Genomic DNA, 25684 nt, shown 5'->3' with positions numbered 1-25684 from the left:
CTAAGGAGTCACTCAACACCAAGCCCCTTAGGTTGAATCCAGCTTGTGCTGAAATAACTAAACTTGTACGTAGCAGTGGCACCACATGGAGCTACAAATGGACTCTGCACCCCTGTACTTCAATGAAAATTTGATACAGAATTGGCGACAGACAGTTCAAGGTCAGTTTCCAGTAATGTCTCCTTCCCCAGGAAGTTTATGAGCAGACTACAGGTGAAGATGAGAAGTAAGCTTGACGCACCCCATGGTCAAACAGCTGGAAGGTGCTCCTGGTCTAGGCTGGCACTCCCGAGAGGATGGCTGGCTGGCTGACTGACTGACATTGGCTGAATGGCTCCTTATCCAGAGTCACAACTTCAGGTAGCGATGTGGAATCAGATGGGGAACAAAAATGTCCGACATTCTCCACAATTCTTGGGTCTTCGCCCCACCAAACAAAATAACAGCAGTCTCTCTTTTTTAAACTCAAATAATTTTATTTTTCATCAACTCAAATAACTGACTGCAGTTCAACATCTTTGAATCAAAGTCACTTGTGATAAAAGGCAAATCCCAGGGCCACATTGGATCTTGATGCAGATTGGAATCCAGCAATGAAGCAACATGACTGGTCCCCTCTCTCCCCATATACACTGTGCACGTCCACACCAGGTCTCATGGCAGTTACTGTTGCAGTTACACAGCAACCAGTGCTGCAACTTTAGGTAACAGGCCAGACCCCAACAAAGTCCTCACCGACAGGAGGCACAAAGCAACCCCCCACCACCACCACCACCCCGGTGGTGGAGGTCCATTCCCTACTGTGTTTGGTGACCTGAAATAGCTGGACAATGCTATGGGAAAAAAATGTCGAATTGCAAATATCATACAAGATAATCATTGTTTTGTGAAAACAAGACAGAATAAGCTGGGCTAGAGAAATACTTTGGGTAGGCTGAGGTATGGGAAAAGAGAGACTTTTTGGGTGGGCTGAAATAGCAGACAGACATTTTGGATGGGCTGAGTAAGGGACACGGGAGAGTGTTAATTCGCTCCAACACTTCATCTCCCATGAGAACCTCTGGAGATTTTTTTTCTCTACAGATTTCATTGTGACGGCTCCTTTACCATTGGAATTTTAAAGCAGGAAAGTGGGAATGTGTTATAGGAAACAAGATCAATTATCTCCTTTCTGTTTTTTTTCTTTAAACATCCATTCTGGATTTATATCCTTTCACGATCTGACTGGGACATAGTCCAATAAGTGCCATTCCCCATTTGCACCGCATTCTTGTTTTCACAAACTAGAAGCACTCCTTCAATTTGGCTTTAAATTTTTGTGCTCATCAAGGAATACTGCAGGAAAATGGAACAAAACCCATTTCAGGCATCTAATGACAGATCGAGCAGTTCCAGCTAAGATGCATAAGTTAGATACGAAGTAAAGCTCACTCTACACTGTCCCCATCAAACACTCCCAGGACAGGTACAGCGTGGGGTTAGATACGAAGTAAAGCTCCCTCTACACTATCCCCATCAAACACTCCCAGGACAGGTACAGCACGGGGTTAGATACAGAGTAAAGCTCATTCTACACTGTCCCCATCAAACACTCCCAGGACAGGTACCACACAGGGTTAGGGAAGAGATGATGTACATTCCTTAAAGGAATGTCACCTCCTCAAGAGATACATTAGAGCTAAAGAGAGCACCAGGTGGAGATAAGGAGCTTCTGTGTTTGGCAACATTCAAATCACTTGTCAATAGCCCCTTCATAAACAGATAATTTTAATAAGTTATTAGTGGGATATCAGAAACCTTTCAGATGAGAAAACTGAACACTTGGCAACAGTAAACTGCTAGGATTCCCAAGTTCTCTTGTCCCAAAAAAGTGAGAGCCCTTTGCAAAAGGGATAAAAGAGGAACAGCTGCTAGTTTGGACTTCATTGATCCAAACAACAATGGGTTAAAGCCTCGTATGTAATGTTCCAACTATCAAGGAAACGTCAGCTTGTCTAGTTTGGGGGTGTAGGGGCTTTGTAAATATTTTTAAAACTAAAATAAATTACTTAAAAAGTTTGACAAGGTGCAGTTGTAGACTTCCAACCCAGCATCTTTTGTCATTTTAGATCGCGGATTGTGAATGCGTGCCCAAAGCTTTTTTTGTAAGCACTTCTTGAAGGAGTCGGCTCCAACTGCAATACAGCTCATAGGGCGGCTCTCTCAAGGGCGAGGCAGCACAGCTGTTTCTGCAGGCTATCTTCACCAAGGTTGGGGCTGGGGGGGGGGGGGGGGGGGGGGGGGGGGGGGTGTCCGTGCAGGGAAAAGTGCAGCCCACCCAAATCTGCACCTGCTCTCCCTTGGTATATCCACAGTGCTGGACAGCAATCAGGAATCCTACCTGCTTCCCATCCAGTGCCCACAAACTTCCCTAATGCTGAGACCAATGGCAGAAACCAGACCTGGGACCTTCCAGCATGCAGTCAGTCACAGCCTCTCTTTACTGAATGGGAACATTATTCGCATATATGTTGCATGGAAGCCGTGCAGGATACACAGTATTCCTGTGCTGTGTAAACCCATTACAACTTTATCTTGAAAAGCAGACAACTTAAAGAGGCCTCAACAAAAATCAATATTAAATTAGGCTATTTCAACAGTGTCAGGGTGGGAGATTCAGGATGCAGTGTTTCAACTACCATTATGGCACAATTAACTCCACTGCCTCGCACACTGTTGCTCCAGTTTGTAAATACTTGTCCAGCAATTGTCAATTCCCATCCTGGACACTTATTAAGTGTGACACATCTTTCTTCATTCAATCTCAGGTTCCAGATTGTCCGTCCTTGTAATTACTACCTTTGCAAGGTACCATGGTCCTGAATTTTGCGGAGCAGAATCTGCATGAGGTCGAAGGTGGTGAAACTGGTCCCCACGGCAATGGGGCCCTTTAACCAGTTCATGCTGAGGCCCTTGTACAGGCCACTGATAGAACCCTCTTCTGCCACAATCTGGCGCATCGTCTCAACAATGCCGGTGTACTTGCGGCATTGCACCCCCGCTGTCTGCATCCGCCGCCGCACCACATCCAGCGGGTAGGAGGCTGACTGGCCAATCAGGCCAGCACATGCTCCGAAAAGTAGCCGCTCATGGGGGTACGGATAGGCTCTCTCAGTGTACTCTGAAATCAAATCACACACGTACATTATAAGCTACAGGCCCATTAAAACATGTCCTTTCCTAGTGATTAGTCTCACAAGATACTTGTGAATAAGGGAGGGTATTCGGCCCCTCTTAATTAATCCATACAGGGCTTCAGATACGTGGGTAGGCTGGAGAAGCTGGGACTGTCCTCCTTAGAACAGAGAATGGCAAGGGAGATTTGATAGAGGTGTTCAAAATTATGGTGGGTTCTGATAAAGCAGAGCGGGGGAGGGAAAAATATTTTCACTGGCTGGAGGATTGGTAACCAGAAGTCACAGATTTAATGGAATTAATGGAAGAAGCTGAGGCAACATGAGGAGAATTTTTTTGTCTTTTTTTAAACACAGATTATGAACTGGAATACTCTGCCCGAAAGGGTGGTGGAAGCAGATTTAATAGGAACTTTCAAAAGGTAATTGGATAAATATTCGAAGGGGAAAAATTTACAGCAGCAGAGCATGGGATTGGATAGCACTAGTTACCAAAGAGCTGTCATAGGCCAGATGGGCTGAATGGCCTCCATGTGTATTGCATCATTCTATAAGCAGACTACTAATTTGCCCATTCAATGTGTTGACCACACTTTTTAAATCTTCTGCCCTCTTGCATTTGACCCTTTCTACTTTCCATGCTTAGGGTTAAAGGCTACTGACTTAAAGCAAACCTTGGAGTACAAGTTCCAAAGGCCAGTAGCCAGCAATAATCATTGCTCTGGTAAATTGAAAATAAATACAGGAAGATGCTGGCCCAAGTCTCTGACTCCTCAAGCAACGCTTAATAGGAAGTGGCATTTTCACACATGGGATTGCAGTGGAGGGGGTCAGTGGACATCACAAGTTGCTCTCACTCCCTCTGAAAGGAAGGGTAGTCACAAGCTGCTATCTGACTACACCTGCTGTTAGTAACTGGCACAGTTCCTACAGAGCAGCACAACACAAGAACACAAGGGATAGGAGGAGCAGACCATACAATCCATCAATTCTGTTCCACCATTCATTATGAAGATGGCTAACCTTGGGCTTCAATTCCACTTTCCCACCCGCTCTCCATCTCCCTCAAGTGGGATTAACTAGATAGCTCTTGGAAAAAGCTGGTGCAGACACACTGGGCTGAATGGCCTCTATACTCCTCTATGACGCTCTCTCATCTTTGCTCCAGTTATGTTCAGCTTTGTTGCACTTGGCCCTACATCCAGGCTTCAGTGAAAAATAAACTGTCCCTTCTGTCCCCCAGAATAAGGAGGATTAAAAAAAACTGGAAACCAAAAAATAAACACCGGTTAAATTTGGGCTTTAAGTGAACGAGAGAGAGATGGCTGTATAGAAAAGCTCAGGGTACAAAATAGATAAGTTGGGATTTTAGTTCTAACTCAGCTGTGATTAGGACAGAAAGAAATAAGTACAAACTAGTAATTCTAGCTTCAACTTTATCACTGACCTTCCCTTTTCTTCTTTCCTTCCCTCCACTATTTTCCTTTCTCTGTACTTGCTTAAAAACCAATACATTTCCAATGTTTGACAGTCTGACACAAGGTCAATGACCTGAAATACTAACTTTGTTTCTCCACCAACACTGCCTATTGTGCTGTGTGTTTTCAGCATCTTCTAATTTCATTATAATCAAAGTTAATGTTAGGACTGACAACAGGAAAATCTTCATGAACGAAGACGTATGGAATTGACTTGCAGATGGAATAACGGAGGCAAAAATCTAAATTATATGTCTCATTGGGGACGAGGGCACATTGGGATTAGGACCTTTCTGGATGTACAAACTAAGATAGAACAAAAAGCCACACTCGGCCAAAATGGTATTGTAAATCACATAAAATCCCATTTGTTGATGGGGGCAGGGGTCTCTCAAGCTTGGCTCCACGACCTGCTCAAACAACATGGAAACTGTGATCTGCACACTCCCTCCAAAGCTCACCATACTACGAGCTGCAGCCATACCTGCATGTAATTTCTTGCACGTTTCGTAAGTGAAGAAGCTGAGCCCAGCGTAAGGAATTACCCCAAGGATGGTAGGCGTGAATCCACTGTACAAGGTCTTGAGTCCTTCATCTCGCGATATCCGGATGAAGACGTGTAAAATATTACCATACCTATTGGCACAAGAAATATAAAATGCACCATTGCCATCATGAAACACTCCACAACATATCTTGATAGAGTAAATAGGGAAAAAATGCTTCCAGTGGCAACCAGAGGATGCAGACTTGAGGTGATTAGAAAGAGAACCAGAGGTGACATGAGGAAACATTTTAAATGCACTACCTGAAAGGGTGATGGAAGCAGATCCAATAACATTCAATGGCAACTCCCAAACCTGTAACCTCTCCCACTATCTAGGATGACAACAGCAACAAGTACATAGAACCACTTAAAGAAATAAAACAGAGCTATGGGGGGAAAACCGCACAGCAGCGGGATTAATGGGATTGCTCTAAGAGTCAGCACAGGAATACTGGCTGAATGCCCTCCTTTTGCACAATATAATACTTTGATTCTGTGCAGTCGTTAATGGCTAAGTAATCCAGAGAATTCAAGTTAACTGGTAACCGTGGCAATTTAAGAATTTAAGCTCATTTTTGAAAAATAATCTTGGAATGAAAAAAAAACATACTGGAGTCTTCAACTCTCAAGATGCTCAACACCATCCAAGATAAAGCTTGATTGACATCTAACACCATCCAAGATAAAGCTTGATTGACATCTAACACCATCAAGGATAAAGCTTGACTAGCATCTCACCTATCAGCTTAATAACTCACTTCCTCCATCATTGACTCTTTCCCTTCACTTGTGGGCTCTGGGCACCTTTTCTCTCTCAGAAGTGCCACCCTTGGAATGAAATATGAAACTAAGACCGTGTCTGTTCAGTAGATGTAAATCATTCCACGGCATTATGAATGCACAATGGCAGCAGTGTGTACGATTTACAAGGTGCACTGTATCAACTCACCAAGGCTTCTTTGATAGCACCTTCCAAATCTACGACCTCGACCTTCAAGAAGGACAAGGGCAACAGGCGCGTGGGAACACCACCACCTGCAAACTCCCCCAGCAAGAGACACATCATTCCGAGAGGGATGTTCCTTCATCACTGGGTCTAAAGCCTGGAGCCCCCTACGCAACAGCATTGATGGAGCACCCTCAGACACAGACTGCAATGGTTTAAGATGGCTCACCACTCAACACCTTTCAAATGCAACTAGGGATGGTGAAATAAATGCTGGTGTTCCAAGTAACGTCTAAGTTCCGAATATATGAAAAAATGCAAATAAGAATGATCATGAGATTGTTGGATTGTCTTAAAAAAAACCACCAGGTTCACTAATGCATTTTAGAGAAGGAAACCTGACACCCTTATCCAGTCTGGGCCTATATGTGACTCCAGTCCCACACCAACATGGTTGGCCTTGTACAACCCCATGATGTGGACCTAGCAGGCCAGGCACCTCAGGGCAATAAGAGATGGACAACAGATGCTGGTTTTGCCAGCATTGCACATAGCCCAAAAATTAATAAAAATAAAACGTTCAGAATGTATGAACAAGATGACTCTTTCATATGGTTTATGAATGTCGAGGAATGCTCTTTTTCAAATAAATGGGATGGTTTATGTCCACTGAACAGACATCTTTGTTTTGTTAGGAAATAGAGATAGTTTAAGTAACTTATATTGGTATTTGTGGGTGTTAAGAATGAGCTTTAGCTTTAAAGCTTAAGTTTGATTTGCATTTCTGTATATATATATATATATGTGTGTGTGTGTGTGTGTGTGTATGTATGTGTGTTAAGAAAGATCAAATGGAGTTTTAATTTCACTTTAGAAAGGTGCTTGCATTTCTAATGAAGAGTTTTAGGACCCCTAAAGAGAAAGTAAACATACAAGGGTAGAAGGATTGGACTGTTGCCTAGCAACAGGGGCCCAGAGAGGCAGGTCCCGCCCACAGGCACACACACAAGAGGAGAAACAGCTGTTGAAGTTCAGTTGGTGTGAAGAAGCAGCCTAGAAGAAACCGATAGCATTCCCAAGCCAAAGAAAAACCCCAGAAATCCAGGACAGTGGAAGAGGGGAAAGTCCAAAGATGACCTTCTAGTCAAAGGAAGCACAGGTACCTGGGAAAAGGTCCTGTTGAGTGAAGTTAAGAGTGACGGGCAGAAAGAAAGGTTCCAAGCTTCAGATCTAAAGAGACAAAAGCTGCAGAAAGCAGATTTAAAGTGAGAACAGCTTGCAAGAGGCAAGAAGGCCCAAAGAGACAACTAAGGTCCATAACTCTTTGCTATGACATATGAAGCAGTTGTATACTTTGACAGCTGAGGCAGTGAGACAGAGTGTGTAGAAGACAGCTTGAATGTATGTGGTGATCCAGAGAAGGGGATTATCGGAATGAGAGTTTGAAACTCTGGAAGTGAACCCTTGCGGAAGATGTCTGAGAGAAAGCATCGGTTTGAGAGATTTCAAGGCAAGGTCTTGGAGAGTGGAGATTGGAAATCCTCAAGTGAAGGATAGAATTCAGCAAGACTGGTTGGCTCAGTGTGAAAAACGTCTGTGGGGGTGGGGGGGGTGCTGTCAAGGAGAGATCCATAGCATCTGTTTGAGGTGGCATCTGTCATTTTGTTTCAGATTGTGCTGTGTCTGACCATAGGGTGCCATAGGTTTACATGGACTGTGTACTTACTGTGTACATTAGAGTATAAGATAGGTTCTGTAACTTGTGTTATCCTTACAAATCTATACATATCTGTAAAGGTATCGTTCTGGGTGAAGGAGTGTTGTAATATAGTTCATCTTTTCTTGTTGAATAAATGTTTTATTCTTTTGTTAAAAGTTCATCAGCTGACTCCTATGCCTCTGTTCAGTAGCTACTCTCCACATATCTAAACAAATAAAAGTTAGGATCTATCAAGCTGGGTTCCATTCTGGGATCAGGCTTGTCCAGTGGTAACCTCAGCTGGGATCTTAACAGTTTCACATTTCGTTCCAAGAGTGGCACTTCCGGGAGAGAAAAAGAGCTAGAGCTCATGAGCAAAGGAAAGAGCGAAGAGACAAAAAGAGAGGGAGAAAAAGCACATATCTTTCATAACCTCTGGACATCCCAAAATGTGTCTCAGCCAACAAAAGTACCGTTTGAAATCTAGTCACTGCTGTAAAGTAGGGTAAGGCCAGTCATGTTGCACACAGCAGGATCCCACAAACCCCAAAAATCTGATAATGACTATATATATTTTAGTGATGTTGATCAAGGGATAAATATTAGCCAAGGTGCAGACTCGATGGGCTGAAGGGCCTCTTCTGCAATGTGATTCTGTGTGAAGGACATCAGAAAGAACTTATGTTTTTCTTTAAAATAGTGCCATGGGAAATTATACATCCACCTGAGAAGGCAGACAAGACCATAGTTTGACATCTCATTCAAGTGATCGTATTTCCAACAATGCAGCACTCGCTCAGTACTTGAGTGCACAGGCAATTTGTTTAAGTGTGCAGCCTCCTTAATTATTTTTATCCAAGCTGTACATGTACAGTAACTTACTTTATGCTGTAAATGTTTCCCATCAAACTGATAAAGTTTTGAGCCTTCTGTTTATTTCAATGTGTGATACATTCCAGATTGTTACATGGTCTTTCGTGCACAGACCTTTGAAAGAGCCAGTCTAGGTCGTTGAGCAGAACATCATGGGTGAGCTGGTGTGGGATGGACTAGAGGGCAGCAGAGCTTTGGATGAACTCAATTTTATAAAGGATGTATGGTGGGCTGGCCAGCAGAGCCATTTTGGGCAAACTACAATTAAGGGAGGGTTGCTTCATTCAGTCACTCCTCACGGTGCTGCTTTCAATACTCACATTTCCTTTTGAGTTACAGCCATTCGTGCTCGCACCAGGTCTAGTGGGTAAGTCAACGTGGTGGCTGTAATACCGGCCATTGAGCCGGCCAGCAGCCGTGGGAGGGGTGGTAAAGGCCTGGAAAAGAGAGAGAAAGAGACAACCATATAATGAAAATTCAGCAGAAGGATCCGTCATAACTGTTGATGGGTGCTCAACACAAAGCAGGAGATGGGATGATACTGCATTCCTTCCACAGACCACGTATTCTGCCATGGAATCCCAAGAGATCAAATTAATCTCCTCTAGTAAATACCTAGCTAAACTCACATCCCATTCTGGACATTTCAGAGCTTGCAGTAACTCAGGAACAAAGCTTGAAGGGTAACCTAGTTCTTAACACAAGAGACCCCCAATAACTGAGGGAGATGTCAATAAGCATCTCCTTGTTTTACATTTACCCTTTAGAACTAGGGATTTGAACCAGCCCAGAAGCCAACATTCTGTACAGTCCTCCATCTTACATCACCCATGGTGCAGCTCTGTCCAAGTTACAATGTGTCTGCCATCACCTTCACTTGTGTAATCTCCCCACTCCCTCAGTCAGATAGCCTGTTTGATTACACGGTGCATGTAATATTTTAGTTATGGTATAAATTTGCTCTGGTGCTCTTCACCACATTCTTTCTAACACAATTAACCCATTTAAACAAGTTGACAACTGCTTTAAAACAGTACAGAAATAAGTCTTATTTATGGTGACACATTAAGTCAGACTGCCATAACCCACTCCTGCTCCCTTCAGCTCCCTCACACTCAGACTCACTGGTTCCTCCCTTCAGTGCACCATCAGACACAGTGGCTGTCCAACCTTCTGGTACATGAGCAAGTGTACAAAGAGAAGGACAAGGTGGCCTTTTTTCACTTTGTTTTGTTTTTGGAAAAATGGGGAATAGTGCTCTTTGATTATATATTTTCTGCAATAATCATCAGGAGAAACTGGTTGGAAGGAGTTATTACAGTAAATGTGACAGTGCAAGAGAGTTGAGGGGCAGCGATCGTTCTAAACAAATAGGTAAGCAAGTGCCTAATTTCCCAAGACAGATAATAATCATATTTCAGAGAGCAGAACCTGGAATCCAAGACTGTTACCTGGTCCAGCCCACTGAACAGACTTGGCTCAATGGGAACTAATCTTGCCTGACCCAGAAAGATGTTATGTTCAAACCCCAAACTTGTGTTGAATGCGTTATCCAAGGCTGACATGCCAATGCACTACTGAAGGGGGTGTGGCACTGTTGAAAGTGCTACCCTTAGGATGACACTAACTAAGCTGCTGTCTGCATGTTCCATGGAGTCACGACTCACTGGGGATAGTACGCTGCAATATCAAGTCCCACTGCTCCCCAAGCCACGACAAGTGTGAAAAGATTTGATCAATCCACCTAATTGTTTAATTTAGGTTAACAAAATACGAGCACCAGTTTGTAAACAGAGTGCTGGAACTAATGGACTGATTTTGATCGATGTCTTCCAAATTTCTTTCAATTCTTTGTTGATGACACAAGGTGGTCTTCCCAGCACTTTCAGTCATTAGTTCACTTGCCTTTCAATATCTCGAACAGTGATTTTCCCCTTTTCCTCTTGACAAGGGTTTTCAGAGAGAGAGCAGGTTATAGAGATATGAGGAGAAAAAGCCAGCCAGCTATTATTGTAGAATTACTAGGACCTGACACACAGGAGCAAGAAGTTTTAGGTATTTTTTCTTTTCAGGCTAGGAGCTATTCTGCTGCATTGTTCTTCACACAAACCCTGGTCACCTGGTCAAGAGCAAACTAAAACATTGTTGCCAGGCAGTTCCACATTAGAACGGATTCCTCCTTGGCACCGTCCTGTCTTTCATGGCGCACACTGTTCCAGGACAGTAACATTGTAAATATCCCTCACACTGTTCCAATAGACATGTCTTTAAAACTGCAGCCATTGTAATTTTAGACCACAGTCCAACAGAAATAAAAGATATGTTCTTTACATGCCTCCATCCTTAAAAGATATGCAACACCATTTCAAAAATGTGTTTCATCACAAGGTAGGTGACACATGGACAAACACGAGACTTGCTTCCATTCATCTTTCCTCCCCCTTATACAATCTTAAGCATTTCTTACCCCTTTAACTTATTTTAGTATTTTACTCTCGAGACAATGCATCCACGATCACATTATCTTTGCCAGCAATGTGAAAAATCTTTACACTGAACAGTTGAAACAACAGACTCCAACTAAAGAGTCTCACATTTCAAGTTTTAAACTTTTTAATGAATGGCAGTGGATTATGGTCAGTGTAGATTAGTGTTCCTTTGTTATTGTGTTGGACATAAGCTTCAAAATGTTGAAGAGACAACAACAATGCTAGAGTTTCTTTTTCTACTGTAGAGTACTTCCTCTGATATTGATTTAGTTTCTTGGAAAAGTACCCCACCGGCTTCTCTATCCCTAATTTATCTTGTAATATGACTGCACCTGCCCCCTAAATCACTAGCATCAATTGCCAATTTTAAAAGGTTTGGTAAAGTCAGGGGTGGCCAACACTGATTCATTTATTAAGATTGTATTCAGCTTCTCAAAGGCTGCTTGGTATTCTGCCGACCATACCACTTTTGCCTGTTTTCTTAACAAATTGGTGAGAGGTACAGCTATTAAGCTGAGGTTAGGCACAAACTTCCGATAAAGCCATAAATTCCCAAAAACATTATGATATCTCGTTCAGTTTTGGGAGCGGGAAATTCTAATAGAGCATTCACTTTTGCTGTTCTTGGCAACATTTGCCTTGTCCTACGATGTGGCCTAGGTAAGTTAGCCTTGCTTTTGGCACATTTATGATTAAGCCAGCCAACTGCAATTATTTAAATGGATCCTCTAATTGCTTTACATGTTCTTCCCATGCGTTATTATATATTACGACATTGTCGAGATAAACCACAGAGTTATGTACTTCAGCTACAACTTGATTCATAACTCTCTGGAATGTAGCTGGGGCTTTTTTTAAACCTAAACAGCATGAATCAACATTGGTACAATCCACTTGGTGTAACAAAGGCAGATATTTCTTTAACCCTTGATGTTAATGGCACTAACCAGTACCCCTTCAACAGGTCAATTTTGGAAAGAAATGAGGCAGTACCAACCCTATAGTGCAATCTTCTAACCGAGGAATTGCGTATAAATCTATCCTGGTTTCTGCATTCACTTTCCGTTACTCAATACAAAATCTAGTTGAGCCATCCAGCTTAGGAACCAACACTCCCAGTGAACTCCAGCTGCCTCGCTAAGCTCAATCAATTGATTTTCCAGCACATATTGGATCTCAGTTTCTACCCGAGCTTGTTTCTATGGGTTCAGCTGATAAGGATGTCGTTTTATCACACCAAGTCTCCTGCGTTCACATCATGTCTAGCTAACATAGAACATCCAGGTACATCCCTACAAATTCCCTTATACTGCCTAAGTAATGTTATTAGATCTTCCCGTGGTTCCCCCTTCTAAATGTGAAGACAGTGTCTAACTGTTCCAGTATTTTTGCAATAGCTGGTTGAATTGCTCTGTGCACTGTCTTCTTCTCCTTCTACCTTACTCTTACTGTCTGTTATCCTCCATTACTTCTACCACAAGGCATACTTGCTCTTTCCCATCATCTTCCCTGCAATGGTGTTCCTTCGATATGCTTATGTGACATAACTGTTCCTTCTTCCTACATTCAGGAGTGTCTATCAGATAAGTCACTTTACTAACTCTCTTAACAACCTTGTGGGGACCATCAAATTTCACCCTGGAAAGGCAATAATACGAATACTTCGTCTCCTGTTTGGAACGTTCTAGTTGCAGCATGATTTGTCTACCCATTCTTTCATTTTGGCTTGGGAAATTTTTAAATGCTCTTGTGCTACTTTACATGCTCCTGAGAGTCTTTCTAGAAGCATGGACACAATCTAACATGGAGGATTCAACTTTCTGCTTTAGAAACTTTTCCTTAAGCATTTTTAATAAACCTCTTATTTCATAACCATAAATCAATTCAAATGGACTAAATCCAGGAGATTCATTGGGAGAATCTCTGGAAGCAAATAGTAAGAAATCTAATCCTTTGTCTCAATCCTTTGGGTATTCATGGCAACAGGTCTCAATCATGGTTTTGAGAGTCTGATGGTATTTCCTGTGTCTGTGGATGATAGGCGGTAGACTTTGGTTAAAAACAAAAAACTGCGGATGCTGGAAATCCAAAACAAAAACAGAATTACCTGGAAAAACTCAGCAGGTCTGGCAGCATCAGCGGAGAAGAAAAGAGTTGACGTTTTGAGTCCTCATGACCCTTCAACAGAACTGGTTGTTCTTCAGTTCTGCTGAAGGGTCATGAGGACTCAAAACGTCAACTCTTTTCTTCTCCGCCGATGCTGCCAGACCTGAGTTTTTCCAGGTAATTCTGTTTTTGTTTTGGTAGACTTTGGTTGTTTGATGCCCAAACTGCTGATTATGTCTTGGAAAATTTTACACATGAAGTTAGAACTTTGGTCAAATTATATTTCAATTGGTAGCCATAACGAGTGAAAAACTGAGTTAACTTTTCCTCTACCACCTTAGCTGTAATTGTCTTTAAAGGAATAGCTTCTGGAAATCGGGTTGTCATATCCATGATTGTAAGGATGATACTGATGTCCTGCTTTCATTCTGGGTAATGATTCTACACAATCTACTAATGTCCGACTGAATGGTTCATCAATAACTGGAATGAATATTAAAGGTGTTAGTTTGATTACATATTGAGGTTTACCCACTAACTGACATGAATGAGATGTTTTATAAATTGCACTACATCCTTATTGAAGTCTTGGCCAGGTAAATTGCCTGTTTATTGATGCTTGGGTTTTCTGTATTCCTACATGTCCTGACATAGGAATTTCACGTGCTACTCATATCTCCTTACGATATTTGGTTGGTACCATTGTCTGATGAACAACCGTCCATTCCTCATCCACAGGTCTGTGAGGTGTCGCCACTTCCTCATCAGAACTTCATTTTAATGTAACAGTACTCCGGAACTCCTTCAGCATCCCACTTCATTACAATGAAAACGCTTAGGCCTTCGGGTCTCACCTCCACCCTCAGTGCCTCCCTTCCTGATCGGGGGAGATCATCTCAAGGTATTCCCAGCTATCCATTCTTTACCCTGGCTACTTGCCTTCCTTTCAGTCTCATACTTTCTATCCTTTTCAAATTTATGGGGGTGATGGAAAAAAAGTTTAGCTTTATGGATCCGCTCGTAATCGTCAGTCATTACTGCTGCCTGTTTAGCAGTTGCAACCCTTTGGTCTTCAACACGGGTTCTTATTACAGAAGATAGGGAGTTTTTAAATTCTTCCAAGCAAATGCTCTCTCCGAGAACTTCATAGGTAGTTTTAACTCCTATTGCTCATATCCACCTGTCAAAACTACTTTGCTTAACCCTTTCAAATTCAATGTAAGTTTGCCCAGGCTGTTTCCCTAAATTTTGAAACTTTCATTTGTATGCTTCAGGGACCAACTCACATGCATTCAAAATTGCCTTTTTCACCCTAGAAACCTCCTCTGACAGCGTAGTATAAATTTCCTGTGCTCTACCTATCAATTTGCTCTGCATGGACAATGTCCAGTTTTCCTTTGGCCAGTTCATCTGTTTAGCTATCCTCTCAAATGAAATAAAGAATGCTTCAACATCCCTTTCCTCAAATCTTGAAAGAGTTTGCACAAATTTAAACATCTTCCTCACTGGGTTCTGATCTGGAAATAAGTCCTGCCTCACCTACAGGTGTCTCTTTTTAAACTGCCTCACCTACAGGTGTCTCTTTTTAAACTGCCAGCATTCTAAACTGGAATTCTCTCTCTCTCCTCAGCATTTCTAACTCCCTTTCTGCCTGTTCCCTTTGGAGGTCAGGTTTTTGCATTTCCATTGCTTGTTCAAATTTAAGCCTCTTTATTTCTAACTGAAGTCTCATTGCCTCCAGCTGTGACTCAGTGTCAAGTATCACTTCCAACTTTAAACGCTGTGCTATACCTTCGATAATCTCTGCCTTCCTAGCTTTGGCGAGCAATCCTACTCTTAATTTACTTGCCAATTCGATTAACCTGGCTTTTGGGATTCCTTGTAAAATCATCAGGGACCTCTCCTCTACTTGCAGGAAAGCTTTAGCAGTTTCCAGTGCCATCTTATTTTTGATAGCACAAACCTGTGTTTCCTTTTAGCTTAAATGACTTACTAAATCTACACCCAAATTGTCGATGTCTTTTGTTCCAAAATATCTGGGATGAGCCCCCAAACTTTGTTACGACTCATTGGGGATGGTGCACTGCAATATCAAGCCCCACTGCTCCCTGAGCTGTGACAAATGTAAAAAAGTTTGATCAGTCCACCTAATTGTTTAATTTAGGTTAACAGAATATGAGCAACAGGTTTGTAAACTTAATACGCATATAATTGTTTATTGAACAAATTGTCTTTAACCAGTGGCAAAAGAAAGAAATATGAACTAATTTCTAACTCTATAACCTAACACTACCCCTTCTTAAATCTCCACACACACACACACACACACACACCACAAAAACGTGGATTTTAAGGGTGGGATAAAACAGTTCAATAGCACCAATTCCAGAGTACAGGATTCGATGGGTTGATTTTGAGCGATGTCCTCCAAATTCCTTTCAACTCTTTGTTGATAACACAAGGTGGTCTTCCCAGCAGTTGCAGTCTTTAGTTCACTGGTTGAGCAATTGCCTTTGTGTCTTGAACACTGATTTTCCTCTTTTCCTCTTGACAAGAGTTTTCAGAGAGAGTGCAGGTTATAGAGATATGAGGAGAAAAAGTCAGCCAGCTATTATTGTAAAATTACTGGAATCTGACACACAACAGCAAAACGTTTTAGGTATTTTTTCTTTTCAGGCTAGAAGTTATTCTGCTGCACTGTTCTCACGCAAACCCTGGTCACCTGGTCAGGAGCCAATTAAAACATTGTTGCCAGGCAGTTTCCCATTAGACCGGACTCCTCCTTGGCACCATCCTGTCTTTCATGGCACACTCTGTTCCAGGAGAGCAACATTGTACATACTCTTCAAACTGTTCCAGTAGACATACCTTTGAAACTGCAGCCATTGTAATTTTAGTCCACAGTCCAACAGAAATAAAAAGATAGGTTCTTTACAATGGTGAAAACTGTTCTGGGAAGGTGGTAGGGTTGGTAAGAGGAAAATGAGGAATGACACCAAGTGGCCAAAATGTGCAACTACATCATGACAGGTGACATGGCAAAATTGAATTGGAAATGTTGACATGGCAATTTATAATGTTCAAGGCAGGAACAAAACATGACCAAAAACATCAGGAAGTCAGGCTTGCAGACGGGAAATCCTAAACCCAATACTGAGGTTTTAAATGTACAGATAAACATCAGTATACGATAAGTTCCTGTCAAAAAGTAGGAACAAAACAAAAATATGATCAAATCTCATCCTGTACATTACAACACTTCTGTACTAGCTGGTATCTAGAAAACCCTTTCCTCTTCTCACAATTCCATCCAACAATGCTCTTCTCCTCCAGTATTGCACCATTTAAACAACCACTCCCCCCTCTGCCTTGAAATCACTGCACCTTTCAAATCTCTTCTCCCTCTATTTACCTTGCTGGGACAGACCCAGTTTAAGCTTAACAGTGGAGCCTGGACTGAAATCAGGAGGGAAAAGTTGCCATCTAAACATTAGTGCTGGATGAAGCCAGTGTTGGGTCCAAAATCTTTGGTACAATTGATTCATTAGAAAGTCAGCTAAGAGGGTCCCCTGAGCAAAGATATAGCTTTTGCATAAGATAACCTCAATATCTTCCACTATTAATCCTCTGCAGCTATTTAAATTCAGAGAGTTCAGGGAAAGGGCAAGGAGATGGCAAGAAGAGAATGGCCTATTCTGAGCCATGGTGTGGGCATGATGGGCCAAATGCTGCAAGATCACATGACAGTCCCTAATGAGGACGCCTCAGTAATGGTCCAGCTCCTGTGTACTGACCTTCCATGGGTCCCGCAGTAGGATCCCAGAATCTGTTTGTACTGTTCATGAGAGCAGAACTGAAGTGCAGCGTAAGGGACAACTCGGACCATGGTGGCAGAGTTACCCCGCCAGAGGCTGAAGAAGCCTTCCTTCTGATAGGTTTGGTAAATCAGCTTCACAACTTCCTATGGCAAACAGCAAAAAGAACAATTACTCTTTGGTGTGGAAAAAAAGGTGGAACTTGCATTTATACAGAACCATTCACGTCCTCAGAACATTGCAAGCTGCTTTGAGAGACAGAGAAAGCACGCATATGGGGGAGGGAGGGCACACACGGGCAAACATGAGGGGGAGAATTCAGGTGCACGGCATTATTTGCAAAGGAAAATTGTTCAGGGTGACAGGAAAACACAGGGGAGTTGCACTGTGAATTGCTCCAAATGGCCTCTTCCTGTGCTGCAACCATAGAGAGAGCAAGAGCAAGCATAAGTAGAGAAACTGGGGCAAGCACAGGAAATTGGTCAGGGCAGGGGGCAGAGAAGAAAGAGAATGAGAAAGACTTATGTTTACATAGTTCCTTCCAAAACCTCAGGATGTCCCAACCATTTTACAACCAATTAAATGCTTTTTGAAGTTTGCAGCCAATTTGCACACCGCATTTCCCACAAGCAAAACCGAGGGAGATGACTACACCACTATTTTAGTGACATTCGAAGAATAAAAGTTGGCCAAGACACTAAAAGAACCAAACTGCTCTTCAAATAGTGCCTTGTGATCTTTTAAATCCAGCTAAATAGGCAGCTGGGATCTTCAGCGAAATGTCTCATCTGAAAGGCGGAACCATAGGACAGTGCAGCAATCCCTCAGCACTGAATTTGAGTGTCAATCTGGATTATATGCACAAGGCTCTGAATTGGGACTTGAGCCCACACCTCTGATTCAGATGTGCGTGGAGGTTTCTCCCCCAATGGAACAGCCTATATGAATTTTCTTCCTCCTCCCCACATCTGTGCACAACTAAGGCACCATATTTATGGCCTGATGTTAAAACTAAAAACAAACTTATTAAAGTGGGCAAGACTTTTAAAAAAAGTTATTTTGTACATGGATCAAGATTATTCTCTAGGACAAGTTTTGAACTGTTCTGAACAAGAGCAAAGGCACAATGCCAAACATCGAGTGTCAGGGAGTAAGTGAGTTGGAGTGAAAGAAAAACAAAGGCCATGGGAACAGATGTAGAGAATTCATAGGAACATAGGACTTTGGAGTAGGAGTAGACCATTCAGCCCTTCAAGCTTGCTCTGCCATTCGATAAGATCCTGGCTGAACTGATTGTGGTCTCAAATCCACCTTCCTGTCAGTCTCCATAACCCTGAACTCCCTTCTCTATCAAAAATCTATCTAACTCAGCCTTGAATACATCCAATGATCCAGCCTCCAGTGCTTTTTGGGGAAAAGAATTCCACAGACTAACAACCCTCAGAAAAATAAAAAGTCTCATCTCAGTCTTAAAAGGGAGACTTCTTATTCTTAAAATGTGTCTCCTAGTTGTAGTCTTCCCCACAAGAGGAAACATCCTCCCAGTATTCACCCTATCAAGTCCCCTCAGGATCTTATATGTTTCAATAAGATCACCTCAGTCTTCTAAACTCCAATGGTTATAGGCCCAGCCTGTTCAATCTTTCTTTAGAAGATAAGCCCTTCATCCCAGGAATGAGCAGGGTGAACCTGCTCTGAACTGCTTCTAATGCAATTATATCCTTTTTCTATTAAGGAGACTAAAGCTGTATATAGTACCCTTAGGTAGCTAGGTAATTATCTGTGATCCATGAGGGATCATAGGCATCTCTCTATGAGAGAGGGAGATAATTGGTTATATAGATTGAGGCGCACAACTCCACAACTGCATGAGGCAGGCAAAAAAGCAGGTCCCAAGTCTGCCTCAGACAGAATAGGAATTGAACTGGCACTGTTAATATTATTCTGAACCAGTTGCTAGCTATCTCCCCAACTGAGCTAACCAGCTCCTCCCTGATACCCTTGCCCAACAAAAATTTATCAACTCAGAAGACTCTAATTGACCCAATATGCACAGCAGTCTGGGGGCAAATTTTTCAGGTTTCCACCAGCCTGTGTAATCAAGTGCTTCCTGATTTCACTCTTGAATAATCTAGCTCTAATTCTGTTATGGTGTCCCCCTTTGTTTTAGATTACTCCACCAGAAAAAAAAGATTATCTTTCTCTACCCCATCAAATCCTTTCATCATTTTAAACACCTCAGTTAGGTCACCCAGACCCAAGCACATAATCAAGGTTGACACTTCAGAACAGTACTGTATTGTTGGAGGTGCTGTCTTTCGGATAAGACATTAAAGTGAAGCCCTTTCTGTCCTCTTAGGTGGATGTAAAGCAATCCATGGTCACCATTTTGAAGGGGAATAGGGGAGTTCTTCCCAGAGTTCTAACCAATATTTATCATCCAACAAAAATCACAAAACAAAGTATTATCTACTCATCATCACATGCTATTCAGAGGATCTTACTGTGTGCAAACTGGCCTTTGTGTTTCTTACATTACAACAGTGACGACACTTCAAAAGTATTTTATTATCTGTACTGCACTTTGGACATTGAGGTCATGAAAGGCTCTATATAAGCACAAGAGTTTCTACAAGGGAAGACAGGCCAAATTTTTGTCCTTAATTTAACCCTTTACTCTGAGTACCAGCGCACAAATCTGGTTAACAGTTTACAGTATTTTCTACTGCAGAAAGAGTGACTTCTGACAACAGCTACACAATCTGTTTGAATAGCATATAAAAAAAACTTACATGCAAACCCAATTAACCAACACAAGGGAAGGACAGGCTTCCAACTCTGGCCATTTCTGCAGATTCCACACACCAGCACCACCTCCAACGGCTCACTGCACCCCCAGCAAAGTTTTCAAGCTGCCACAGTTCAATTCTTTGCAAATGTCTCACAAAATCTATCCACCTTTAAACAAATCTCTTGGACCAAGCTCTCGGGCAGCTCTCCTAGGTGCTCCCCTCCTTCACAATTTGGCAACTGTTTTTCCTCCGTGAAGTCTCTTGGTGCGCATAAACCAACAATGCTGTATGAAGAATGAGCCAATGTATATTTATAATGCACCACCTCAGAACAGGCCAAAGTGCTGCACAGACAACAAATGACTTCTGAAGCACAGTCATTGTTTAACAAACAAATGCAGAACCAATTTGCACACAGCAAGCTCCCACAGACAGCAAAGCAGCAAATGAGGAGTTATTCTTTTCTGGTGTTTTGCTGGAGAGTGGAACGTTAGCTAGCCAATGCATTGGGTGAGGCCCCTTCAAATACTGCTTTTGCCAGTTCCAATATCTGGTGCAATGCAAACCACCTCACAATGTTGAAATTAAGCTCTAGAATTCACTCCCTAAACATAACATTTAAGGCAATGGGACAAGTGCTGGCAAATGGGATTAGGTAAGTAGGTCAGGTGTTTCTCAGAATCGGTGCAGACTCAATGGGCCAAAGGGCCTCTTCTGCATTGTGTGATTCTGTGATCTCTCCCCATCTCTCCTTTAAGATGCTCCTTAAAACTTACCTCTGAGTAAGTTTTTGGTCCCCTGTGCAAGTATCTCCATATGTGGTTTAGCACCAAATTCTGTTTGGCAACGGTCCTGTGAAGTGCCTTGAATGGTTTTAAGATAAAGGTGCTATTTAAGCGAAATTTAACCGCAAGCCTGCATTGCAGAACTGCTTGTCAGTCGCAAGATGGTACAAACTTATAAACAAACACCTCAGTGGAAATATTGAGTGGGGTGCACTGTGTGCTTACAGTTAGGTTCATATAGAATCAAGGTGCCAGCAGTATTTCTTAGACTTTTCACCCTTACCATTGACTGGTTCATCTTGCCCATTTCTTCCACAGAGAGATCCCTGAAGGTGTAAGGTCACTTTTCTTGTTAGCAGCTAAAATCACTGGCACAATTTGTGATGTAAAACAAACCACAAACAGCAGCTTCTGGATTGTCCAACAGAAGCTGCAGACACCAGACAGCAGCTCATCTAAATCACAGACACATACATGCACAGGAGGCCATTCAGCCCACCATGTCCATGCTGAATCTATTGAAGAGCTATCCAATGAGTCCCATGCCTCCTGCTCTTTCCCCATAGCCCTGCAAATATTCCTTTTTCCAAGTATCTATCCAATTCCCAGTTGAAAGCTACCAATGAATTTGCTTCCATCACCCTCTCAGGCAGCACATTCCAGATGATAACTCATTGCATAAAAATAAATTCTCATTTCATGCCAGGCTGGTTTACCAATTATATTAAATCTGTGTCCTCTAATCATCAACCCTCCTCCCAAAGGAAACAATTTTTCATCTACTCTCATCGCAACTCTTTGCAATTTTGAGTACCTCCGTTGAATCTTCCCTTAGCCTACTCTGTTATAAGGAGAGCTTCATTAGTCCGCCCACATTACTGAGCTCCCTGATCCCTGGTAAATCTCCTCTGTACCCTCTCCAAGACATTGACATCCTTCCTAAGGCAGGGTGCTCAGAAAGGGACACAACACTCCAGCTGAGATGCAACAAGTGATTTAGTTCACTCAGACTTTTCACAAGAGACACTGTTCGATTATTTCTCACCAGTGTGGAAACGAGAAGCAAAACAATCAAGGCTGCAAACTCTCAAAAATGCCTCATCGACAACAGCCTCTTCAGTCTCTCCCCTAACTCTAATTCTGGTCAAGTGTTCAAACATGAAGGGAACCTTGCTAGGCCCTATATGGGTCTGTGCTGTTGGTGGATTCCACTCGAAGCTTGCTTCTCATTCATTTGCTGACAGCTGCATATTATATCCTGGTTTTCTCTCTCTCTCCACAGATACAGTCTGGCCTGCTATTTTTAGCATTTTCTCTTTATATTTCAGATCAGCGGTATATTGCTTTTTCCTTTTTATCTCGCTATTTTGAGGTGGTCTTGCCTCTCTGGGGAATGTTCACCCCTCACCTCCTTCAGTGAATCAATCCACCGCAAACAAGAAAAGTCCAACATTAACTCTGGACTGTGCTGAGTAAGCACACAAGCCAAAGCAAAGTGCAGATTCACCATCGTCCATGACCTCCTGTGGATGGGTTGGAGGCCAGTTAGACACTTGGGAGTGAACAGAATTTGTACCCAACAGTCAGCAAAAAAATAAATGTGTACAAATTACTGCATGCTCAGTTTTAGGCACCGCACTTTATGAAAGATGTCGGGGCCATGGGGAGTGTGCAGAAGGAATTTACTATGATACCAGGGATCGGAGGCTTTATTTTACTGAATAAGTTAGAGAAACTGATATCATTTTCATTAGGGAAAAAAATGGTCTAATGGGAAATCTAATGAAGGCGTTCAAAATTTAGGTGAAAGATCAAGGAGAATGATCTTGATTGTTTGGAGAGGGGTACCTCGAGGGTATCAATTTAAGTTTACCAAGAGAACAAGGACAAAAATTAGGGGATTTATTTTATGCAGAGAATTGCTGGGACATGGAATGCCATATCAAATATTCTGGCAGCAAAATCCAGTAAATTTTAAAAGGGAGAATAGAAAATATAAAAAGATGAGAGGGAGAATGAAAGAGCAGGGGAACAAAGTTCTCAGAGCCAGCACAAGCATAATGGGCTGAATGGCCTTCTGTACTGTGTGATTGTAAACAGGCAGTGGACAGTGACAGGACTCATAGGTTTGTCGAGTTTGAAAATCCAAAGTCCTAACTGATGATGTTGGGTGGAAGTGAGGTGTAGACAGAGATGGTTTTCAACTGAATTAGGTGAAGGTTACAAAAACAAAAATAATCTCAGCCAAAACATTAATGTTCATGCTGCAGTACAGCAGGTGTGGAACTATCAGCCTAAATGTACCATCAGTAATTTAACACCTGAACTTTTAACTCATCCTTGCATATTTCATGCTTCACTACTTAACACAGACATTAATTAACAAGTCTATTTTAAATCAGTTGAAACTCCACTAAACTAACAGCAGAGTGTCTTGTTTCATGGGCAGTAATTTCTCTGTTGGACAGATTTCCAAACAAACAAAACAGAATTTTTTTCTTCAAATGAAGACTGAACAGGCTGGGGTCTTTTCTCTAGAAAGAGAGGGGCTGAGGGTGACATGATAGAGGATTTCAATAGGGTAAACTTATATAAGACGTTGCCACTTCTGAGCGAGTCCAAAACTAGGGGCCATAAATATAAAACAGTCACTAATAAATCCATTAGAGAACTCAGGAAAAACCTCTTTGCCTAGTGAGTGGTATCAACGTGAAACTGACCACCACAAGGAGTGGTTGAGGTAAATAGCATAAATATATTTAAGGGGAAGCTAGATGAGTACATTAGCAAGAAAGGAGGAGGAGGATATGTTGATATGATGAGATGAGAAGTGCAAGGAGGTTTGCGTGAAGCAGAAATGCCAGCACGGGTCAGTTGGACTCAATGGTCTGCTTCTGCGTTTTAAAATTCTAGCTGGTTAACTCCAAGAGATCCCCCATTACATCCACCAATCATAACATCTTTGTGCTCAGCTGACAGCTATTTGGCCCTTCACAACTGTGCAGGCTCTTAGAAAGAGCTGTTCAATTTAATCCCGCATTCCAGCTCTCTCTCCATTAACTTGCAAATTAATTTTCTTCAAACACCCATTGAATGAAATTGTCTTCTCGGAAACTGTTCGCTTCCCACACTTTTGTTAGTGGGTTCCCTCATCAGAAATAAATGTATACATCAAGTCTACAGCACAGGAACAGGCCACTTCCACCTTGTCTATGCCGGCAGTTCTGCTTCACACAAGGTAAACTTGGTGAAAAGCAGGAGTTTAAATTCACACTCGAAATGAGCTAAGGAGCTCCCTCCAGTGACAGTAAGAAGATACAGCAGCATATTATACATTCTTGCAGGGTGCACAAAAAAAAGGGAACTTTTATTAACATACAGTGCCTTACATGGCCTCATGAAATCCTAGAGAACTTTGTAGAAGTAAAAAAATGCTCTTAAAATATAACCACTGTAATGATAAAGTCATCAGATTAGTCGCACACCCCTGCTCTTTTCTTGCATGTAGTTAATTCCCATTTTTGAAAAAGTTACAACTGAATATGCATCTATCAACATTTCAGGAAGTGCATCCTATGTCATAACTCGCTGCTTAAAAATATTTCAATTCTCAGCCTCTGGATCTTTTGTCAATTATTTTGTCAATAAGTCTATGTCTTCTGTCAGTAGAAACAGGTTCTTCCCATCCCTCTCATCAAAACTCTTCATAATTTTAAATACCTCTACCAAATCTCCTCTTAACCTTCTCTGCTTTAAGGAGAACAATCCAAAACTTCTCCAGTCTCATGATATAAATTGAACTCTCTCATCTCTGGAACCATTCTGACAAATCTCCTCCACACCCTCTCCAAGGTATGGTGACCAGATATGGACATAATGCTCCAGCTGAGGTCTAACCAGAGGTTTATAGTTCTGTTAGCTTTTTCAAAAACCAATCAACTTCAGGCATATTTATGTGACACTGCTCACACTAGGTCTAGGGATACATCATTTTATTTCATACATGAGTTATATAATGCACAATGCATTCACTGCCGATAAAGGTGGTGTATCCCTTTAAGGCCACCTTGTCCTCAGGTCGATTTGAGACCAATTGTTCCAAGACCAACCCCAAGGTCTGTGAGGGGGTCAGAAGAAACCAACAGGAAATGACTGGTTTACTTGATCTCTTTAAAAGGAGTGAGACACAAACGATGTGCAACAAACAGATGGATGGGTTAGTGGGGAAGTCAGGGAGAGTGCAAGGGGTGAAGACAGAAAGAAAGAAATATCCTCACCTTGGCTGAGAACCCTCTTGAAGATACTGTGGATGGGGGAAAAAGAAAATAGTTAGACTTGACAATGCTACAGCAGACATTCCATCAATACATATGCAGAGGCATGCATCAAATTAAATGCTGGGATCAAACATTAATAGGTCAGGTACAACATAGTTAACCTCCCTTCAACTCTGCCCCAGAAGCACGTTTCATTTCACAGCTCTCCAATTCCCACATCAGCAGACTGTAAACTGGGTTGAGGCTGCCAATTCAGTACCAATATGTGCTGAATTATAAGTGGGTTTTGAGAACGTACATTACATAGGAAGCAAACTGAATTTCCAAACTGGTGGAGAGAATTGAAAGGAAACAAGAGTGCGAAATGCATGTGCGTTAAAGAGCAAACAACTGGGCAAGGGACCACCCGAATAACTGAGAAGAGAGAGAGAGAGAGAGAGAGAGAGAGAACAAGAGAATGACAAATAGAATATTATTCAGACTGGGTTTGAACCCAGGCTGATTTTTTTATCCCCCAGCCCTAAAGCCAGATAGTGACCCTCGGCCCACACAGCAGAATATAAGGATGAAGCTTGCCGCCTTTGTTTCTGTACGACACACGTCAGGCAGTAACTTTACCCACAGCTTTGAAACTCAAGCCAGTCTTTGGTATACTCTCCAAACCAGATGCTAATCTGTGCATCACTGCCAACAAGTGCAAGCTC

The 25684-nt window shown here is 42.1% G+C and overlaps 1 protein-coding gene across 3 annotated transcripts in view; it reads right to left on the bottom strand.

Moving 5' to 3' along the window:
* Nucleotides 1–455: 455 nt before the first annotated feature.
* slc25a42 (solute carrier family 25 member 42) overlaps nucleotides 456–25684 on the bottom strand; it is a 48516-nt gene continuing 23287 nt past the window's right edge. For all 3 annotated transcript variants that reach the window (XM_041204219.1, XM_041204220.1, XM_041204221.1), the window contains exons 4-8: nucleotides 24981–25006; nucleotides 17106–17272; nucleotides 9037–9153; nucleotides 5136–5287; nucleotides 456–3160 (exon numbers count right to left, since the gene is read on the bottom strand). In XM_041204219.1, coding sequence (XP_041060153.1) covers nucleotides 2835–3160; nucleotides 5136–5287; nucleotides 9037–9153; nucleotides 17106–17272; nucleotides 24981–25006 — 788 coding nt within the window. In that variant the 3' untranslated portion in view covers nucleotides 456–2834. The remainder of the gene's footprint in view (nucleotides 3161–5135; nucleotides 5288–9036; nucleotides 9154–17105; nucleotides 17273–24980; nucleotides 25007–25684) is intronic.

The sequence above is a fragment of the Carcharodon carcharias genome, chromosome 14, assembly GCF_017639515.1.
Source record: "Carcharodon carcharias isolate sCarCar2 chromosome 14, sCarCar2.pri, whole genome shotgun sequence".
Lineage (NCBI taxonomy): Eukaryota > Metazoa > Chordata > Chondrichthyes > Lamniformes > Lamnidae > Carcharodon > Carcharodon carcharias.
This window is presented reverse-complemented; position numbering and strand designations above follow the sequence as displayed.